Source organism: Fukomys damarensis, unplaced genomic scaffold (assembly GCF_012274545.1).
Source record: "Fukomys damarensis isolate Sample0158 unplaced genomic scaffold, DMR_v1.0_HiC HiC_scaffold_12, whole genome shotgun sequence".
Taxonomy (NCBI): domain Eukaryota; kingdom Metazoa; phylum Chordata; class Mammalia; order Rodentia; family Bathyergidae; genus Fukomys; species Fukomys damarensis.
Window position 1 is genome coordinate 2,156,858 of NW_022900924.1, and position 22,035 is coordinate 2,178,892.

The 22,035-nt window shown below is 54.7% G+C and overlaps 1 protein-coding gene across 1 annotated transcript in view; it reads right to left on the reverse strand.

The window, feature by feature from the left end:
* The window catches only part of Ttc28 (tetratricopeptide repeat domain 28), a 558,472-nt gene that overhangs the window by 12,853 nt on the left and 523,584 nt on the right, over positions 1-22,035 (reverse strand). Inside the window, exons 14-17 of the mRNA XM_010604145.1 lie at positions 17,153-17,297; positions 8,324-8,503; positions 6,567-7,287; positions 1,566-1,690 (exon numbers count right to left, since the gene is read on the reverse strand). Of these exons, the coding sequence (XP_010602447.1) occupies positions 1,566-1,690; positions 6,567-7,287; positions 8,324-8,503; positions 17,153-17,297 (1,171 nt within the window). The remainder of the gene's footprint in view (positions 1-1,565; positions 1,691-6,566; positions 7,288-8,323; positions 8,504-17,152; positions 17,298-22,035) is intronic.

The following is a 22,035-nucleotide window of genomic DNA, read 5'->3' on the forward strand; positions in this document are numbered from 1 at the left end:
CCTACTCCAGGAGATGAAGCCAAGGAAGACAAGAAAACCCTCGTGTGCCTAAGGGACCTCCAGACTGGGGGACAGCGGAGAGGCCTGGCCTGGGGGGAGAAAACCTAGAGGTAAAGGCACTTTTTTTTTTTAACCTAAGAAAAATAGTTTAGGGCAGTGGCGGGGAGGGAGGACTTAGCAATGTTGGGACCTGGGAAAGCGCTGAGCAATGGGAAGGCTCGGTGCAGCTTCCAGACAGGCCGGCACCAGGGAAACCATCCCTCACACTTGAGCCTGTGAACACAGTTGCTGACAGCGGGGCTGCAGGCTGCTCTGGGCCTGACCTGCGAGCTGCCTGCCGCTATCGGTGAAGACAGGTCCACTTGCACACACCAATTGCTGTCAGGCTGAGGGAATTCCTTGTGGGGCAAGTTGAGCTTGAGAAAGGGACGCCATTCTCCTGTATCGGACGTGCACAGAGAGCCTCGTGCCCAGGCTCAGACCCCTGGGGTGCAGAGGCCCTCATCAGGCCTTCCCCATGGGACAGAGGGTTCGCATGGACCAGGGGACCCATCCATCTGGAACCCAGTGTGCTTCCAGACCCTGCATGGGACTCTTCGTGGGGTCCTCCCTCTTGAGCGTGGAGACAGCCATGGTGCATGCAGCTCCTGGCCTGCAAGGTGGCCTGGGGCAGGGTCCTGGGTATGGCGTGGCTGTGCACAACTGCCACAAAGGCTGGGCCAGGTCAAGGTCTATCCTGCTGCCCCGAAAGGCTAAGAACCGTCAATGAGGCCATCCTGGCTTTCCTCACTGTTGTCCACCCTGTGTCCTCCAGGGTGCGTTTTTGTCTTGCTTTTTCCTCCTCTACTCAGCCTAAGCTTACTCTGCAGAGCCAGTTTTTCCCTCACTCTTCATTTTTAATTTTTTCAAGTAAACTTTGCTACCATTTAAAAAAAAAAAAGAATTGTAAATGAGTAGAAACTGCCACCCAGTCTGTTAGCAAGCTGGAAGCATGGGACAGGGTTTATGTCACTGTTTCTGGACCTAATTGATACCTTTTGTTTTGGTACTGGGGGTTGAACTCAGGATCTTGTACTTGTGAGGCAGGTGCAGTGCCACTGAGCTAAATCCCCAGCCCTAACTGATAACTTTTAAATGTGCAGGTGATGTCAGGACTCCATGGGTGCTCTCATCCAGACCCTGGAATATGGAGGCAGGCCAAGGGCATACTGACTTCTAAGTACCACTGACATCTGATAATGAGATATCTGTTAGCTACTAGAGCCCTACTGTGTCAGCCACTCACTTCTTCTCTAACACTCACAATGATCTTGAAATGTCAGTTTTATCACCGCCTTCCAGATGGGGACGTTGAGCTCAGGGAACCAGTTACTTGCCCAAAGCCACAAGGAAATACTGTCCTCCCCCATCCCCATCTTAGGGAGGGATGTCACATCCGTCTGTGACAGCCTACACGGAGTGCCTTGTTCACACCAGTTCCAGGGAGACCGCAGCCCGCCCTCCATTCATTTCCAGCCAGCTCTCACTGGCACCTTCCGAGGGACGGTCCCCTGCGAGCCTCTTACCAGGTGCAGCAGAACTCGCAAGGCATCCCGTGCATGTTCTGGGTGTTGCAGGATCTCCGTGAGGGCCTGGCCAATGAGTGAGGAGGGACTGTTCAGCTTCACATCACTTCCAATGAGAAGGAAGCCTGTGGAGAGCATGTGCAGTTTCAGCGGTGGCTGGAGGCCCCATCCAGCTCTGCCCCCCAAGCTTCATGGTTCTTATCATGAAGCAATGCTCAGGTTAATTTAGCAGAGAGCCTGGCCCAGGCAGGATGCCCACCTTGCCATAGCACCCTATGTCCCTTTCCTTTTAGGATCAACAACATCCCACTGCTCAAGTAAGTAAAGACTTCAGGTTCGTAGTGAGAGGAGCTTGGGGGGCACCTCCCAAGAAATGACTTGCCTTGCATTCCCTAAAATTCCTCTGCATCTCTCTCCATTAGTCCTTGTGGGAGGGGACCTGCTCAAGGCAGGCAGACCGGTTGACAAGGGAGGCAGGTAGGAGTGGTTTTGAGCTCTATGAGTGAGCAGACTAACCTTAACTGGGACAGACCAGTAGGTCCAAGGAGTACAGCATCCATACCTATCTCCCTGCTCAGCACCTCTTCTGTCCAAATGGACTTTGGGAAACTGGCCCTCAGTCACGTACAGAAGGGGTTTTCTAAGAGAATGTCAGCAGGGCAGAGCAGGAGGTGTAGCTCATTAGCAGAGTGCTTCCCTACTATGTGCAAAGTCCTGGGTTCAACTCTGTTATAGTTTGGATCTAGATGTCCCCCAACAGACTCACATACTGAAGTGAGCCTTTGGAATATGACTGAATTGTGGGGGTGCTACGGCTGACTTGCTCTTAGGAGGCATCTGGTTAGAGATGGGCTACTACAGTCATGGCCTGGAAGGACCCATCTCCCTCTCCAGCTGCTTCTCTGTACTTCCTGGCCACCTTCACGTGAGCAGCTCGTCTTCTTCCAGGCCCTTCTGCCATAGTTTCTTTAAGCCTCTGATTGTGAACTCAAAGTTCTGAACTATGAGTCAAAATAAGCCTCTCCTCTTTTAAGTTGCAGGTGTCAAGTATTTTGTTCCAGTGATGAAGAATACGCTAAGACAGATTTTGGTACCAGAGAAGTGGGGTTGCTGCTGTGACTATGTCTGACCACATGATTTAGAGGCATTTAGAACTGGTTCACAGAAGGAGTTATTTGGAGACACTGATTACAGAATCCTAGGATGCTGTGAGCTAAGCTTGATGAGAGGGTCTGGTTGGAGCTCAGAAGACCAGAATACTGATAGAAATACAGACAGTAAAGACAAGGCTCAGGAGGTTTCAGTTGGGAATAAGGACTACATTGGCAGTAAGACTTGAGGTCCTGTGTCATGCCTTGGTAAAACATTTGTCTATATTTTGTTCATGTCTGGAAACTCTAGATAACTAAGACTAGGGGCAGCAGACTAATTAATCTAGCAGAGGAAATTTCAAGGAAGCCCAATGTTCAGGCTATAGTGTGGGTACTGCTTGCTGCTTTTAGCAAGATTTACACTGAGAGGGCTGGGGATTTAGCTCAGTGGTGCCACCACCTGCCTAGCAAGTGCAAGGACCTGAGTTAAAAAAAAAAAAAAAAAGATTCACACTGAGAAATGAGCAAAAAGCCCATTTAACAATTTCTGAGTTTCACCAGGAAGGAAGCTCTTATAAAAGTGGGGCCAGTAAAGTTTTGGTCAAGGAGAGCTCTTGGTTGCTGAAAAGATTACCATTCAAAAGAAGCCAAATATTTGGCATTAGGACAACAGAAAAGATGCCTTGCTGACATTCCAAGAAACACCAAGAGCCCTCATTTCACAGGATAAAGGATGTGAGAATAGTTTCCAGGAACTCTGCCCTAGACAGGCCACCTAGAACATTGACTCCTTGGGATTCAGTTCACAGTGATTGGCCATCTAGGCACTTGGAAGCCTCTGCAATGATTCAAGGGGGTCTGATTACTGCTTGAGCTGGTGTTATTCATACGGTGCTGATTTTATGGGCATGCAGAAGGCACAAGTTGTTAGGTCATGAAAACTGCCACTCAGATTGCAGGCAGGGTGCTGCTGAGAGGGCAGTGCATGAAGCTGTGAGAGTGAAGCACAAAGTGCAGTGGAGACCCCAGCAAGGTGGAACAGCCAGGAATGAGGAACAGCTGAGGAGAGCCACAGACCGCGAGCAAAGCCATTCCAAGGAGATGGTGGAAGAGTTGAAACTGGCATTGCTGCAGCGGGGGACTGCCCATCCCTTTGGAGTTCACATCCCTACCCCAGGTGCTGGACACAGAGCTGCGGGATTTAATGTGTGCCTGTTGGGTTTAGTCTTACTTTGGCCCCATTCTGTTCTGTCCTGTTACACTTCCTATTTAGCTGTCCCCCCACAAAGCCTCAGGTGCTCATGCGTGGGATTCCTGAAAGGTGACTGAGTCCCGTGGAGGAGGAAGAGCCTGGCTGGAAGAGGTGGGTCACTGGGGGTGTGGTCTGGAAGGGCACGGCCCTGCTCAGCTCCTCTCACTGTCTGCTTCCTGCCTGCCATGAGGTGAGCAGCTTTCCTCCATCCAGGCCCCCCACCATGCAGGTGGACATGCGGCGACTGAAGACTATAAAACATGAGCCAAGGGCTGGAGATTTAGCTCAGTGGTTCTTCACAAGGGCCCAGATTTGATCCTCAGTACCAAAAAGAAAAAAGAAAAAATCTGAAAAAAAAAAAAAAAAAAAAAAAAAAAAAAAAAAAAAAAAAAAAAAAAAAAAAAGAGCCAAAATGAACCTCTCCTCCTTTGTGCTTGCAGGTTTCAAGTATTGTGTCCTACAAATGTGACTACGATACTCCGTATTTCTCCTGTGGGGTATGGAAATGTTTGCCTTGTGTCCTTATATGTTGGCAAGTTATTTAACTTTCTTTTTTATTTCTACAGGGGCTCACAGCTAAGAGTTTGCCTTGAGTCTTGGGAGACTTTGGAATTGGACTATTACATAATGCTGAACTGTTAAGATTTGGAAACTCTTAGCGATGCATTTTGCATAAAGAGATGCACATAAATCTCTAGGGGATCAGAGGCAGAACGTTACAGTTGGATACAGAAGTCCCCCAAGAGCTTCCTGCCTTCAGGCAAGGCTTTTGGAAGGTGACTGAAGTATGCAGTGCTACAGCTGACTCGCTGTTAGGAAGCAGGACCTGTTTAGAGGCGGGTCACTGGGGACTTGGCCCGGAAAGACGTGTCTCCCTCCTTGGCTCCTCTTTTCTCTATTTCATGGCAGCTTTCCTCTGCCCAGGACCTTCTACCACACCATTTCTGTGTCTAAGCCTGCCAAGCATGGACTGCACCTTCTCAACTGTGAACCAAAATAAACTTCTTCGCTCATAATACCCAAGTATTGGGTACTTTCTTGGCAAAAAGAGGAAAATGACTAAGATAAACCCCACAAAAATAAATAAAGAGGGCAGCAGCATTGAAAAGCATTTCCCCAGAACAAAATGACAACTTCCGCATTGTCTCTCAATCAATCTAAACTAAGACTCAAGAGTACCACATCTGTAAGCACAAGGAGCCAGGCCCCCACGAATCCTGTAGGACATCGTGGAACTTCTTAGGGCCCTGAGCCCCTTCTGTCTGCCGAAGGCATGGATAAAATGCACCGTGTGATGGGAAAAGCGACGGGCCACCTCTGATCACCTCATCTCCTGGGAGCAGTGGTTCAGCATCAGGGCTGGGCAGTGACCCTCTGAGCTGCCCACCTTCAGCTGGCAGAATGGGCAGCTCGTGCAGTGAGCAGTGGCCCAAAGTAGGCAAAACACAGGCCTGCTGGGCCAACTTTCAGCTGCACGAGGGAACAATTTTTTGTTTTTTGACTGGCTTTTTTTTTTAAATGTTATGGCTGTGTTGTGTAAGGGTTCCCTCTTCTCGGTAACTGGTTCATGGCCCTGGCAATAGAGCAGGACCCAAGAGCAGCACAGCCTTGGCACCCAGGGTCTGGACACACAGGCCAGTGGGTACAGCCCCATATTTGGGGGCTGAGCCTGGAAGTCTGGTGGCTCCATTTCTGGGCTTACCCAGCTTTGGAAAACGATACCAGTGTTATCTGGATTTTAGAGGAAGAGTCAGGGTGGGAGTAATTTTGTGCCCAATTTTTAAGTATATACACAAATGGCATGGCTTCTGCTACCAGAGCAATAAAATATAACTATTTGAAAGTAGTATCTCTGGTGTTCTTCCACTGCTAGCCTTATGCTTGGCCCCAGAGCATCTTGGGGCTACAGGACATTATAGACTGGAGGACTAGGAACTGTGTGGACAGGGAAAGGTCGTGAGGCTATGTCCAGCATCTCGGCCTGGAGGGGAGGGTCTGCCGACTGAGGGCTCTGCATGGCTGCAATGGGCACGGGCCCAGTGTGGAGTCCAGGGGAGGCAGGTGGCTGCCTGCAGCTGTCACCTTCCACCCCCACCGTGGGCACGCGTCATAGGACCTTCTCTTTCTATTCCTCACACCCTTTGAGCATCTGGGCAGCCACTGAGCATGCAATGGATTTTCCAGAACTTGCAGTGTTTCATAATTCAGTCTGTATCTTACCGACCCTCCGTGCTGTGGACAGGGTGGTACCATCAGCACCACTTCATCCTGTGGAACCACGGAGGGTACTGAGCTTCAGAGAGGGTAAGGACTCTGTCTCAGATCACACAGCTAGACCACAAAGCTATCTCCATCCTAATCCTCAGCCAAATCAAGGGGTTTTTCTACCAACAGGGTTGTGAAGAGGGTGCCATGAAGGGGCCACTCGATTTCGGATAGCAGTCTGCATTCACACACTGATGGCAAATGTCTGCTGCTCCCTGGCCCAAAGGGCAGTCTCACTACCACAGTAGGGAAGCACCCATCTGGCAGAGTATAAAGGTGTTGGCATATAAGACCCTTCCCTGTGTCTTCTGCGGCTGCCACCCCCCACCCCAGAATGAAGTGGGCGCTGTGGGTGATCCCGAGGCTTTCCCGTGAGGCTGTGCAGCACTCTACCTGCCCAGTTGGAGGGGTGCGAAAAGGCCTTGCTGCTCTGCACCACCTTCATGGCCTCTCCCAGAGCAGCACTGGCCTTGAAGCCATTCAGCAGGGCCGAGTAGAAGGCGTGGATGAACATCTTGGAAGCTGCCACTGGCACTGGCCACAGAGACACAAGGACACACTGTGCACCGGCAGCCAGGAAGGCTCGTGTCAGTGCCACCACCCCGTCGGCGGTGACCCTGCTGTTGGCCTCTTGGGAGGAGCCGAGTACCACAAGCTTCACAGGCAGCCGCAGGTCCAAGAGGTCAGCGGCCGTGAGCAGCAGCTCCCGCAGAGGCGGGCAGTCTGAGATACTCTCCCCATCACTGGCGTCGTCCTGGACCCGCAGGGACTCGGGGATCGTGTAGGGGTGGCCGAAGGAGCTTTTGCTGCTGGCAGGGTTGCCATCCACACTGGGTGTGAGCACCAAGGCTGACAGTTTCCAGGAGATGTGGGTGGCAAAGTGGACACACTCAGCCTGGGTCAGGGCGCTCATGACCCTGTCCTTGGTGGCCACACTGCCCACCAGAGGCTGGCAGCCCAGAAGCTCAGACACCATATAGGCTTCCTCCTCCGCCGATGGCATGGGTCCCCACAGCCACCTGTCCATCACTGCTGATGGGAGTTTGGGGTTGCCTATGACAGCCGCCATGGACGTGGAGCTGGAGTACGCGGGTGGGCTCTTCCTCAGGTGACCCTAGCAGGAGGTATAGACAGATCACTGTCAGACGGAAGGGTGGCCGGTGTCTCAGACGCACCGGGTCCTCAACCCTCACTCGCCCTAAGTTTTTACCCTCTTTTTGACACAGATGCCCGACTTCCAGAATTCACACCTGGTGCGATGCGCTCCTGAGAATAACCAGGAGCGGGCAGGAGGAGGCTGGGGAAGAGGTACTGCAGGGGGCGGCAGGAGATGAGTCTGGCTCTCGGGCTCAGACCTTGTTTGCTGTCCTACAGGACGCGAGACCAGTTCCCGATCAGCCAGAGGCTCAGAGAGGGGCTGTTTAAACCGTGTGAGTCAGTCTCAGAGAAGACTGGGCCAGATTAGAAGCTTGAAGGACTCAGAAGAGAACCCTTCCACTTATACGCTGCTGACTAATACCACTGAACCATAAAGTCTGGAAAAAGGGCCCAGTAGAGCTCAAAATTTCCCCTCACGCTAACTCTTGGCATATTTTGTGAAATATCAAGTTTGAAGTTATTTCCAAGTTACTCTGGAAACTCTGATCGGTACCACCTTAAACTGGGTGAGAGACACGTCAGGCCTGCCAGGAGACAGGCCTCCTCCACATTGCTGGATGCGCTGGCAAACAGTACTTCACTGTAGCCATCAAAATAGAGGCTTTCTGCAGGTCGGCACCTCTCATTCCTCACTGTGAGGAGGAGGCTGGCCACGGGGTGGCACATGCCAAGGGAGACCGGCTCTCTTTGCATCTGGGATCCACAGCTAGCCATGGGAATTTAGAACTGGAGAATCCTTTCTTTCATTTGGATCTATTTCTCCCTCATGTGAAAATATACAATTCAGCTACAAAGACAGTCAAAATGAAGATGTTCAAAAAGGTGTGAGCCAGAAACTGAACCCATGTGAACCTGTCAACAACGAAGTTCAACGAAGGGGCCAACAAAGACCTGTGGGGCCCCGTGTGCCCAGGGCCCGAGGCCTCAGCTGCCCCCGGAGGGAGCCCCTGGAGGGAGCCCCCGGAGGGAGCCCCCGGAGCTCCGCACGTTACCTTGGAGTATGGGCCCAGCGAGCGGATGGCAGGCACAGCGATGAGGGTGAAGCGTTCATACAGGTACTCGTTGGAGGAGCTGCCCTTCAGGAGGGCAAAGGGGATGAGGTAGAGCTCCCCCTCCAGGACCAAGACCAGGTGCCGGTGCCGGCCCACGGGGCCACTGGAGTGCATCAGGCCCTGTGGAGCAAGCACAAAAGCCGACCCATGGGGCGGGGGTCTCCAGATGCCTTGACCATCCTGGACCCAGCCAAAAGGTGCAAGAGTCACCAGGCGGGTGGGGTGTGGGGATTCCTGGGGCACCACTGAGAGACGTGCTTGTCCCAGGCCTGTTGCCAGGCAGGAGAGGAGGTCAGAGGACAGTTTCCTGAAGCAGATCACCTGGGGCAGGTGCGAGACTAGTGTCACTGACCATTAAGGAGGCGGCTTACAAGGAGAAGGGCAGACTGGCAGATCCAGATGCTTCTCGGGGTGTCATGGTGTACCCCAGGATGTGGGTCAGGGGATGTGTTGACAGGTACAACCCTCTCAAAACAGGCAGCCAGGAATCAACAGGGTGGGATGTGCTCTCTATTCTAGGGATAAGAGGTTTCGGGGACTAGGATGGCATCCCCTGGAGAAGGGATAGAGGCCGGGCCTTGGGACCTGTGCTGCTTTTCTGAGGAGACAGACAGACAGACACCCACTGATTCCATTTCCCTACAGGCACATTCCTTTCTAAGAGGGCCAGTGATGGAGACGGAGGCCTGGGGGCCTTAAGAGGAGGAGGCGGCACCTGTGAGAAGTGGCCCTGCCCAGCTCATGCAGCGCAGGTGTGAGATGCAGCCACTGCCCAGCAGTTTGGAGGGAGGGGACAGGAGGGACAGATAAGCCACAAGCCTTCCTTTCCCGTCTCTTCCCCTCACCCATTCTGCCCAGGCGGGACTGACAAGCTGTGCCCCCAGGAAGCAAACATGTTTGCCTGACCCAGCTGCCCTGCTGCCCTGGGCCCTTGGCTGATGGTGACAGAAGCACTCCGCTAACCCGAAGTGACATGTGCCTGGTGGGGCATCCAGAATACACGGACTCTCATGACTTTTAAAACATTCTAGCTGCACCGAAAACACAGAAATGAAAGGTTTTAGGACAGCTTGTCTTCAGCCGAGGAAAGGCTACAGGAATTGCTGCAACTGCAGGAAGGGAGAAGCGGCTGCGTCCCAGTGGCCCTAGGGCCGTCTCTGGGTGACTCTGGGTTTGCACAGGGAGTGAGCAGAGCTGCAAGCATCTGGGCCCATGTGCACTGTGCCCAAGGCTGCGGCCAGACCTGCAGGGGCTGTAGCGCTGGGTCCCTCCAGAAGGCAGTGCTACCATGCTGGCGAGTGTGCTGGTGAACTTGTACAGCAGGCCTCAGTGGTGGAGCTGAGGGGCTATGCCCTTGATGATAGGGTCAACATCTGTGATGGTGACAACTGCTCACCACTCCATAAAGGCTGTGTTGCAGATTTGTGGGCAACGTGGTGGTGGTGGTGGGGGGTTCGGCTGCCTGCCACATGCAAAAGTGGCCCACGCTTGGCTGTCCCAGGTACCACTGACAAGGCTTTGACAAGGTGCCAGCCCAGGCCTGCAGGTCCTCTCTGAGCTCCTGCTTACCTAGGCCCAAACCCCAGGCAACCTTGGTCAGATGTCATGCCACAGGCCACTGACCTCCCCTGGACAGGCGTCCCTCACGGACAAGTCCCTGGTCATGACAGTCCCTTTCCAGGGGAACCAAAAGCAGACTATAGAGGGCTGGGTAAGTATTATGGCTTGTATCTAGATGTCCCCTGCAAAGCCTCATGCACTCGTGGGTGGGCTTTTCGGAGCTGACTGAATCTAGGGTGTGTGATACTAGGACTAAAGATGTGCAGGACTAAATTAGTCCACTGATTGGAGTTCGCATTGTTCTAGGAGTGACTGAACGGATTTATTGGAGACAGAAGCCTCGCCCTGGGTGTGGGTGGGTGGGATAAAAGATGAAGGCTGCTGCTGCTGCTTGCTGCTTCCTGCTTCCTGCCTGCCTCGCCATGGATTGTTTCTCCTTGTTGATGTCCCTCTGCCACTCTGCCTTGGAGACAGCTGATTATGGACTGAAATCTCTCCAAAATGTGAGCTGAAATAAACCTTTCCTCCTTTAACTTCGGGTGTTGGGTATTTTGTCTCAGCAACAAGAAAGTAAGTAAGACAGCTTCTGGAACCAGGAGTGAGGTTATTGTTGTGACTGTAGCTGACCATATAGTCAAGGGCCCTTTGGAATTGGCTTATGGGAAGAGTTCAGAGATGCCAGGTGAAGAAGAAGCCCTAAATTTGATGGGAGGTTCTGGTCAGACCAAAATGCAGTGGGGAGAGACCAGACTGAAGAAGTCTCAATCGGGAAGAAGCAGTAGTTGTTTTCCTGATCGTGGGTGCTATGCTCTGGCTGGAATGTTGTCTGCAATGTGCTCATGTTCAGAGATATTGACTGAGACTGAGAGTAAGGGCAGCAGGCTATTTCATTTGGCGGAAAAACATTTCCAGGCAGTCTGGTGTTGAGGCTGTGGCACAGCTACTGTTGGGGGCTTTTAGACAGCTGGACCTTGAGAATCAAGAGCACATGGCCCAACAGAATGATTCCAAAGGTTTTGACTTTGGCAGGAAAGGAAGCTCCAGCAAAGTTGCAGACTGCAAAGATGGAGCCGAGGGGAGCTTGGTTTCTGAACAAGACAATAGAAAAGATGGGCTGAGGACATAACAAGAACCAGCAGCACTCCAGCCTTTGCAGCCTCAAAGTTGCTTTGAGAAGAGAGCCCCAGAGCACCATGTTCCAGAAGGGCAGTGGCCCAGAGAAGTTGTTCCTGGGGTTGGGCTCGCAGTGTTCAGCCATTCAGGCACCCGATCCCTATAGAGCAGAGAAAGCAGCTGGCAGCAGACCTTGCCTTCATCCACCCGGTACTGGTCTTGTGGGCCTGTAGAATGCAAGAGTCATGGGATCAGGAAAGTTTCCACAAGGACCTCAGATGAAGACCTGGGAGGCCACTCTGTGAAGCTGCAAGTGTGAAGCTGAAGGTGCAGTGGAGACTCCAGAAGGCTGGAGAAGTCAGAAATGCGGGTCATCTGTGGACAGCTTCAGGGTGCGAGCAAAGCTGGCCTCAGAGAGAAGCCATGGGACCTGCAACCAGCAGCAGTGCTGGGGGCAGAGCCGCCCACGTGCTTGGAGTCCACATCTTGCCAGAGATTGCATCAGATGCTGGGCATGGAACTGTGGGACTTAATGTTTGCCCTGCTGGATTTTAGTCTTGTTCTGGTCCCATTCCTTTCTACCTCCCTGTTCGTACCTTTTCCAATGGGAATGTTTATCTTGTGCCATGGTATGTTGGGAGTGTTTAACTTTTTTTTTTTCCATGTATACAGGGGCTCTTAGCTTAAATCTCAGAAGAGACTTGGGACTTGGACTTTTCAGCAGTGCTGAAACTGTGAGGACTTGGGCAACTTTTAGTGATGGACTGAATGTCTTTTGCATAAAGGGATGGGTGTGCATCTTTTGGGTGCCAGGGGAAGAATGTCATGGTTTGTATCCAGGTGTCCTGTGAAAGCTTCATGCGCTCCTAGGTGGGGCTTTTCCGAGCTGGCTGGATCTTGGGTGTGTGATACTAGGATTAAAGGTGTGGAGTACTAAATAACTCCACTGATTGGAATTAGAATAGTTTTGGGCCCAGCTGAATGGATTTACTGAAGACAGAAAGACCTACCGGGAGCGTGCCTGGTACCACACAAAAGGCTTATAGCCTGGATGGAATATAAAGGGACAGAGAGAAGGCAGGGTGCTGCTGCTGCTGCCGCTTATGGCTTTATGTTTGCCGTGCCATTAACTGTTTCTCCTCTGGAAGGCCCCTCTGCCAGGCCCCTCTGCCTCAGAGCAATCTGACTGACTGCAATGCAGTCAGTGCCTACAAATTGTGAGCCAAAATAAACCTCTCCTTTACATTGTGTCAGGCATTTCGTCCCAGCCACAAGGAAGTCACTACGACAGCACCTGTGGGCCCTGTTACCTGAGTCTTGGCCTGGTGATCACCTCCCTACAGCCAGCTCCACAAGGAAACCAGGGCAGCACACGACCTGACGCTCAGCAGGCTCCAGCTAGCAGGCAGCCCTCCCACGCACGCACCCTGGCCTGGTAGCCTATGGCTGCCACCGAGAGTTCTTGTGGCTTAAGAAACACGTGGTCCACGCACATCCCTGAGGCTCACGCTCAGAGAGGGAGTGGCCTACAGGTGAGACTACCCCTTACCTTGGAGACTCATTCATCTGCCCACCCTGGTGGTTTTGGTCATGCTGACAGCTTGCAAGTAATTGCCTACATTTTTCCTCCTCCTAATCAGTTGTGGAAATGTTGATTGTCCTTGGGTGATGTCTGTCCTCATTTGAATATCTCCACAGATGTCTCAATCAGAAATCAATTAGACAGCAGGCGGTGGGGCTGCTGTCTCCGGGGCCTTGTCCTCCACTCCACACTTGAGTCTGTCTCAGAGTTTACTTCCTGGCTATCTCCAAGCCCCAGCCTGCCAGGAAAACAGGCGCCCAGGCTCAGACTTCGCACCCTTCTGTCCGCAAAGTATTCATCAAGCTACTTGGTTTGCAGGGGCACTTAACAAACAAACACTAAGGAAGTCTTCAGTGATTACAGTCACGGGCCAGCCACAGCCCAGCTGTCCTCGTAGCCCAACACTCACCAGAGCCACAGCCTTGCGCTCTCAGGGGAGGGACTCAGGCAGTGTCCCAGAGCTCACGTTTAGGAGAGCAGTTCCCCAATCTAAGGGGCCCAGATGCAGAGGAAACGAACACTATACTTCTTTGTGGCCAAAGTCATTCACTCTTGCTCCCTGTCCTAGAACCTTCCCTTAAGCCAAATTAAATACAATGAAATGGGAAACAGAGTTTAAATAAATAAAAATAAAGATAAGGGTGGCAGAGCCATTCTAACTAGCATGAGTCCAAATTCTAGGATTCTGAACAGCCCCCAGATCCGGGTCTTTGAAGACTGACTTGACCAAACCAGGGAATCCCTCTTCTCATGCGGCCTTGACGCCTGCAGGCCCGGCTTAAGCAGCCTGGCAGCAGACAAAGCCCGTCTGTGGACTGAGGCACGGTTCGGCTGGGGACGGATGCTCAGCTTTGCCCAGAGCAGCCCTGAGGGCCTCGTCACCAGGCGCTGTGGGAGGCTCAGGAGCAGCGCTGAGCTGACTCCAAACACCACGTCCACATGTGGCCCTGGGCATTTGGGGGTGGGGAGAGGACTGGTCCCATCTGTCCTCTCTCAACCAGTGGGGGAGACTAGGTCCAAGGCACAGATTACTATTCTTCAGTCTAATTTGATGACAAAATAGTGCTGCAGACACAGACACATCCCAGGCCCGTCCACGCTGATCACCCACAACTGCCCTTGGTGACATTTCCCTCCCGTGCGTATCAGACAGGATTGGACTTGATGTTTGATGATGGTTCACGTGCAGATGTAGCAGGGCCCTCCCCAGGATAAGCGGACATGCTCGCCCCATCCTGACAGCAAAGGACAGCGTGGTTCCAGGAAAAAGCCACGACAGTGTTTCCCTTCAGCCAAATTAAATCAAAGGCTGGTGCAAGGCCTACGGTGAAATATTATCCATTCTACTTTCCATACTATCTGACCTAGTCCCTCATCCACAGGACTGTGACTAAACAAAGGCAGTTGTTCAAATAATTATATGCCCCATGTGAAGAGGCTAATCGTTTTAGTCTTGAAGTGTCAGTGAATCAAGATCGCGGACTTTCAGTTTTGATTTGTGGCCTCATTGGAGAAGGGGAAGGTCTTTCTGGCAGCTGACAGCACAGGGCTGGTTGACGGGAGTGTGTTGCCCTCTAGTGGCCTTCAGAGAGCACAGGCGGCTCACAGGAGGAAGAGGGAGAATGAGCCTGGCCTCCCTTGCCTGGGCAGCCAGGGGAGGCCTCTGGTGCTGGCCTGCACCCCTGGCGGAGCTCCTCAGCTGACTTCTCTGGGTTGAGGAGAACTGGAACACATCATTAAGTGTTTTCTAAATAAATAGATGAAAATGGGGTTGGAGAGGACCTTTCATTAGACTCACTCCAACTTCTCAGGGAAATGTTTTTACTGAAACAAAATGGATGCTTTTATCCGTATTTTTAAAATTTTATGCCAAGTGCGGTGGAGCATCCAAGAGGCTGAAGCAGGAAGACTGCTAAAAGTTTGAGGCCAGGCTGAACTGCACAGTGAGTTCAAGACCAGCCTGAACCACATGGAAAGATCCTGCCTCAAAAAAATTTATATTGAGTTGTTTTGTTTTGGTTTGGGTTTTTTGAGACAGGGTCTTGTTATATAGTTCAGGCTGGTCTTGAACTCACTACACAGTCCAGGCTGGCCTTGACTGCACAGAGATCCTCCTCCCTCCCTCAGCCTTAGGAGCGCACCGCTACACCCAGCGATATTTAGTTATTTATTGTGAGACAAGGTCTCCCTAGGTTGTCCAGGCTGGCCCTGAACTCCTGGGCTCAAGCAGTCCTCCTACCGCAGCCTCCCACCTCGCTGGGGTTACAGGCATGAGCCGCTGCGCTCGACCGCAACAGATCACTTCAGCCAAGAAGCGGTGCTTGCTCTGACGAGTTAGCTTAAAGGCTTTAAAAACATTCCACTCTGTCTCATTTGAAGCAAGCAAACTCCATTGTGTTTAAACACCTAATTCACAAAAAAGGAAGATTTTTAAATAGCAGGAATGAGAGATGTGCTTTTGACTTGAGAACCTTGTGTGTGCGAGCATGGCCCTCCCCTGCATGCAGACAAGCAGCCCCTCCCCACGGTGGGTGTTCAGCTGTGCCTGGCATCAGGGTCTTTCCCTCTCCCCACGTCTCTCCCAGGTGGACACCCCAAGGGCTCTGAGATTACTCTCGGCTTCCCCTGCTGGTTTTCCGCCTGGGTGTGGGCCCCAAAGTCTCCATCACCGTGGTGTGGCACACACGTCCACCAGGCCATGGCCGTGCTCCACATTCAGGCAGCCTCAGCGCCGCGCCAGCTGGGGGCAGACGCAGGCCTGACTCAGTAAGAGGCCCAGCAACCATCTCTTCCTTAGGTCTTGTGCTTTCTGTGCCATCAACCTTACTGAATGTCTCCGCACACAGAGATGGGGGCATCTTTCCCTTCGGGGAGTGTGGCTGAGTCACAGAGTAGACAGCGAGAGGCTTGCAGAAAGCCAAGCCCTGAGCCCAGTCAATGCCAGGCGTCCCATGTGCAGGGCAGGGGGCCGGGGCCTGCCAGCTCCAGACGTCCTTCACCCAGCCAGGACAGTCAAAGCCAGCCTCCCCTCTTCCTGCTCCCTCAGCCACCAACTTGACATTCGGGGTCAGCACCACGACCTGAATGCAAAGGTTCTCAAGAGGCCCAAGTGAGCGGACAGAGTCCATACCTGTCGGGACCAGGGTGCTGAGGGCACTGCGGACCTCAGGGCAAGCAGGAGGACACGCAGGCAGTAAGTCACCCACATGGTGTGCAGGACAGTCAGAAAAGCAGCGTAAGGCGCTAAGTGCATATCTTTTCCTCTGAGGTGTGGCACAAATCAGGGCAAGTTTCTGTGAACTGGAAAGGTCTCGGTAGTCATGGTCATCTCAATAGAGGAAGGTCTAGAGGAGAGGATGCCGAGGAGGGAAGGGAGGCACTGCATGCCGAGGCATCACAGCGGGGTTAGGGGACGGCAAAGGCTGTGGCAGTGGCTCCGTGCTAGGGGAGGTGCCTTCAGCACAGCAGCCGCCCTCACCAGCTGACAGTCGCTGCCGCCACCCAGTGTACCCTGCGCATCCATCCATCGCGGTGCTAACCTGGCTTGGCAACTCGATCCTCATTCCTCAGTGAGAAATCAGAGACCAAGCGGGGCACAGAGCTTGGCTGAGGCGGCCTAGCCAGAAAAAGGCCATCCCACATCTCCGGCAAGTGAAGCCACAGGTATAGGCCCTGGCTGCCAACAAAGGAACCCTTGTGAAGAGGTGGTTGCTGAGGGGTGGCCCTCTCTGCACACAAACCTACCCGGTGGTAGCCATGGGGGACCCACACCTGCCACGCCTACGTCCTCCCACAGGAGGACACCCGTCAGCTCACCGTTCTGACCCACACAACAGTCCTGCCCAAAGAGCTGTCTGAATTAAAAGGCGATGCACATGGACCCGGACAGTGAAGCAGGAAACCCCTCAGGGCCACCTCCGCCAGGGTGTCTACTGCTGGACTGCGGTGCAGTTGGTGACTCCTGACCCCAGCTGAGGCCTAGGGAGGGAACAAGGTGGGACATTCCTCTGAGGACCGTTTTCACAGGAAGCCCAGCTCCGGCTCTGAGTGGTTAAGGTGAGATTCCAGAATGGGAGGCAGAGAGACGGGAGACATTCATTCCTGACAGGGTGGCCAGAGAACGAAGAAGCCCAGGATCACAGGACGCTGGCTGCGTCCCGCTGTGTGTCCCCCCGATCCGCACAGAGGTCCAGGCAGCACCACGTCATCTTGGTGATAAGGACACCAAGGCCGTATGCACTCAGTGTATGTGGAACTCGACGAGAACCTGAACCCAGATCTGCCAACTCCAGTTCAGGGCCTCAGCCACCAACAAGAAAGCAACCAAGAAGACGTGTCCATCGGAGCGTTCACGTGTGACTGAGATGCTGGGTGAGCAGAGGAGGCACGGATTCTGGGAACTGTCTGATTGTCTTGGGAGCCCATTTTTGTATCTTGGGGGGATTCACGGGCACACTGACCAGGACACGATGTGTCTTGACACCAAGGAGCCTCCTGCCCCGGGAGACACTTACCCCTTCCATGGGTGCAATGAGCAGGTCATACAGAGCGCGGAGCGGGGGCTTGGCAGAGGAGCTCTGCCTCCGGGGCAGAGAGGAGGTCCCGTCCTTGGTGGGCGACACGGTGTTACTGAACAAGCTCGTCATGCTCTGGCAGCTCCTGGGGACAGAAGGGCCAAGAGATGAACCAGGCCCAAGCGGCAGGCAGGGCCACAGCAGCTGCCAGCCTCCCTCCCAGCCCCGCTCCTCCCCTGCCAGGTGATTTTCACACGACGGTGAGCACAGTCAGACACCGCGGGGCCAGCCGGCTACGCACAACAGCTTCCGTTTCTGTGGGGTTTTCTACATAATCAAGCATCCTGAAGTGCTGTTTATGGGGTTTAATTATATTCTGTGTGACGAGACTGGGCAGGCAAGCGTGAGGACCATGAGGAGTCAGCAGCGCCACCAGGCCGACGAGGGCAGCGCCCACAGCCTATTAACTTTCCACGCAGGGGCCGCTGGCAGGACGAAGAACACGCTGGCCCCGGTGGCTCAGACCGGCCCCTGGGCATCCACCTGAGCCCTGCCATGTGCCTTGCAGAGTGGGCAGTGCCTGCAGAGTGCCTTGTTCAAGTGTGGCTGCAGGTTCTGGTGGTGCCTCTCAACTTCTGCTCCAGGGTCTCCATGCACCGTCTTATCAATGTCCCAGTGCCACACTCCCAACACAGGACGAGGGCAAGCACTGATTTGTTGAGAAAATGTTCCCTGAGTATCAGCTATCTGCCAGGCACTGCTACAGTCTCAGGGGACCTACAGAGGACAGGGCACACAGGTAAAGCAGGAGAGGCGAGGCAGCAGGGAGAGGGAAACCATTCCCAACACAGACAGGGCTTCCTGACGCATCCTCTCAGAACTTGCTGCTGCCTGGCCCATGTGGCCCTTGCATAGCCATCAGCGGCTTCCTCTGAATACATGCTGGGAAGCCAGTGAACTGTCGGCCTCGATCTAGACACTGTTTACAGTTCCTGCTACCTTTGCGGGACCTTTCAGGACAGGGACCAGGACGTACACCAGATACACCGCTGGGCTTCGGCAAGTTCTAAGGTCACATCAGGCTAAGCTCTGAGCACGCACGCCCTCGCTCCCCCAAAAGCAGAGCCGAGCAGCATCTGCCCACTCACTCAGGAAACATCACCACCGGTGACTGAGGCAGTGGTGTGGCTTTGCCATCAAACCAGCGAAGCACAGATAGCCCTGGAGTGATACTCGGGTTCGTGGGGATCCACGGAACACAGTGCAATGAAGGGATTACCACACCGTTCTCCAGAGGAGACGCTCCGGTGTGACATGTGGCGTCTGTCATGTGTGACCGTACGCACGTGCCCGCAGACCACGGGACGGCGGCAGCAGGGCGCCTCGTGTCTCATGCCCTGGACCCTGGGCTCGTACTCTCTGACCTGAGGCACCAACGCCTCCACCCAATCTGACCTGCCTATCCACCTCCCAGCAGCGGAGCTGCTGCTGAAGGAAGCACAGGGGGTGTGGGTGGCGGACTAGAGCCTGACCCCCCGCCACCGGCAGACAGGGTGATGTGGAGGGAGGTGATGAGGTGCAAGTGTTGGGCTCCACCCCAGCTGTGAGCAAGTCATTACCCTCTGGTCCCCTCTGCATCTGCAGAGAGCTGTAAGGCTGCCTTGTGTGGAATATAAGGACCAGGGGGGCTGCTGCAAAGGCTGGTGGCGGGCCAGGCTGGGGCTACTGGTGTGGTCTTGGTGGGATGGGCTTGCTGAGGTGCTGATGGCAGTGGTGGCTATGAAGGACCGTGGTGTGTCACTGGCATCTAAAGGGACCTAGCAGGGCTGACCCATCCACACATGTCCCTGCCACCCTACGTAGCTGCTGGTTGGGCCAGGCCAGGGGCTGCTTACTGGGAGAGCACTGTTTGACCTGGGCCACCGGGGAAGGTTTGGAGCCAGCCTGCCTGGTGGACAGGTGGAAGAGGTCATTCCAAACAGAGGGACGACAGAGGAAAGATGCAACACTAGGAGGTAGAGACCCAAGTTGGGGGGGTGAGGGGCATGCGGGAAGGAGGGCAGAGTGGGGAGGACCAGTGGGGAGGTGGCCCGGCAGGCTGGTCACCCTGTGGGGAGCAGGCCACTTGCCTCTTCAGCCACCAGCTCCTTCGCATAGCACGGGCAGAGAGATGCCACCTGCATCTGCAGTCCTTCCTGAGGACCCTGCCCTTGTCCCCAGTGCTGGCTGGGCATAGCAGCCACGGTTGGGCCACTGCCACCCTCAGCATCAGCCGGGTTCAGCAGAGAGGCTGGACAGCCGACTCATGCACACAGTGGGCCTGCAGAGGTTTCCCATGCCTCTGGGCATGTGGGTGTCTGTTTCTAGGTGGTGCTGATTCTTTGTGGCCCAGGCCTGGTGGGGCAGATGGGTCCCCCAGCAGAGGCCCTGTGCCTAAGTCTCCACAGAGCCACCTGCCTGGCGCTGGACCTCGTCCTGCTCTCTTGCAGTCTGTCAAGCCTGCCCTGCTACACGTGTGATCTTGGCCCCAGAGGCTGCACTGAGAGCTGGCCCTCAGCTACCCACCCCGGCCCCTGCTGCAGCCTGGCAGCTCACAGACCAATGACCTCTGGAGTTCCTGGGTACTTGCCCTCTCCCAGTGGGCAGGCAGGAAGCCCCAAGTCAGCCCTGGACCTGCACTGCTATTCACTGGAAAGCAACCATCCCTAGGGAGGTCCTTTTCAAGTAAAAACAAAAGGCCAGAAACAGTGAGTTGGTGACTAAGAAACCAAAACACAACTCACCTGAAACCATAATTAGAGGTCAGAGTTAATCCACTCAAGTCCTCTCTCTATTAGCAGGAGGTCTTTGTTACCAGCCCCCAGCCAGTGGCTTTGCCGGCCTCGGTCCCTAGAGGAGCCTGAGGCTCGTGGCTTTTCAGTAGTTCCTCAGGCACAGCCACCTCCCAATTTTATGTTAACTGCCCTGTGCGACACACTGCAGCAGGGCAGCAACAGAAGTCATTGTCCACCGGAAAGCTGTCCCAAGAGCCACAGGCCCAGGAACAGAGGGCAAGGGTGACTCACGGCCCCTTGGATGCCGGTGTGGAGTGGATCTGGAGGCTTCTTCACCTGCCAGTTACTGCTGCACCCTGTCTTGTGCTGGGCTGAGTGGGCTCTCAATCACCTGGCTTGGTTCTTACTACAATTATACTGGGCCACTGCAACTACCGGACTGGGTGCGTTTGGCAGAGATCTGCAAGAAGAGATGTTCATAAGGACTCAAAGCAGCAAGGCAGTCAGTCCTTAGGCTGTGGCCTGAATACTTAAGAGGACGGTGGGTCTACGGGGGCCTGACACGCCAACAAGGCTGTGGATTCTAGCCGGGCTCACCACTTCTCTACCCTTTCCCCACTGGCTTCTTATAAGCAAGGGAAACCCTTTTGGTCCCGGCAAGCCCTCCAGCCTTTGCTGGGCCTCCCCCGTCACGTCTGCCCCACGTAGGTGTCAGGTATGGGGCGGTCAGGCTGCTGACACAGCTTCCGGGTGCCATCCTTCCAGGAGAACACAGACGGCAGGTGGGGCCACGCAGTCCGCTGACCTGCAGCTGGCACCCCGGGCTCTTAGGTCGGCACACGTGACGTGGAGTGTGAGGTACTTACTTCCTGCCGTGTCATGAAGGCCCAGTGCTTCTGTGGCCACGGGGTGGGCTGGGGGCCGCAAGGCAGAACCTCAAATACTGGGCCGCTCCCAGTCCTGTGGGGCCTCACAGCCTGGGTGACTGCACTTGCCTCCGCTGTCTGGACTCCAAGACCAGAGGATGTGCTTCTCATTAGCAGCGCAGCAGACCTGAAAGGGGCCCTGCCCACCAAGGCCTGTGAGCTGGGCTGTGCCTTTACAGGTGACGCCGGCCCTGCCAGGGTTTCCCGGTGCCCTCCTGAGGAGCTCACGCGCGGTGGGCAGTGGGGTTCGCAGCTGCGGCCCCTGGACTCCAGCAGGTGGCGCCGGCTCACTGTCGCCCTCTGCCCGTTTCCTACCCGGCTCCACTCAGGCTCCGAGACTGCCCAGCCCTGGGCAGAGGATTTCCGCACGCTGCCCCAGTCTTTATTAGCTCAGTCCTCCGATGTTAATCCACTCCTGGAGAAAGACTCATTTTCCCTGCAGCACAGCAGTCTGGGCAGTGGCAGGGAAAGGAGAGGGAGCAAGCGAGCCGAAAAGCCGGGAGGGAGGCGAGGCCTCTGCGCGGAGGAAATGCAGGGCTGCGAGAGGATGCGCGAAGAGCCACTGAGGGGCAGAGGCATCAGGGGTGCAGTTTATGTCTTTGCAACGACGACAAAGGCCACGGGCCTGGGCTGTGCTGGCTGCTCGTGAATCTCCCCTCCTGGATGGAGAGCCGCGTCCCAAGGTGGAGGTTTGTGACCGGTCAGCAGGGCATCCTCCAGGCAGTGAGCGGCCCGCCTGCTGTGTTCCGACCCCGACCTCCTGTCCGGGCTCAGTTTAAAGGGCGAGTCCTGGCCAGCGTGCATGCTGCCTCCCCGCCTTCCGCGCACCCCATCAGGCCCGCTCAGCACCCCGGGACAGACTCTCCCCGAGCTCCGGCCCCGCACTTCCCTCACCCACACTCCTCCCCATGGACCGGAGGGAGGACAGGGTCTGCACGTGGGCTCAGCGGATGGGAACAGGGACCAGTTTTTCCAGAGGGGAGACGAAGAAAGGGCCCCTCTGAGGCTTGGGGTTCTGTCCCACTCATCTGGACAGTGGGGCTGAGAGGAGCCCAAGAACCCGGAAGAACCAAGTCAACAGGCTGCCGCCTACAGGGACATCATAGTCGGAGGGCGGAGGGGACACTTAGAATGTGACCCAGACTCCCTGGCCCCCCCACCAGCGTCCAGGGAGCAGAGGGAA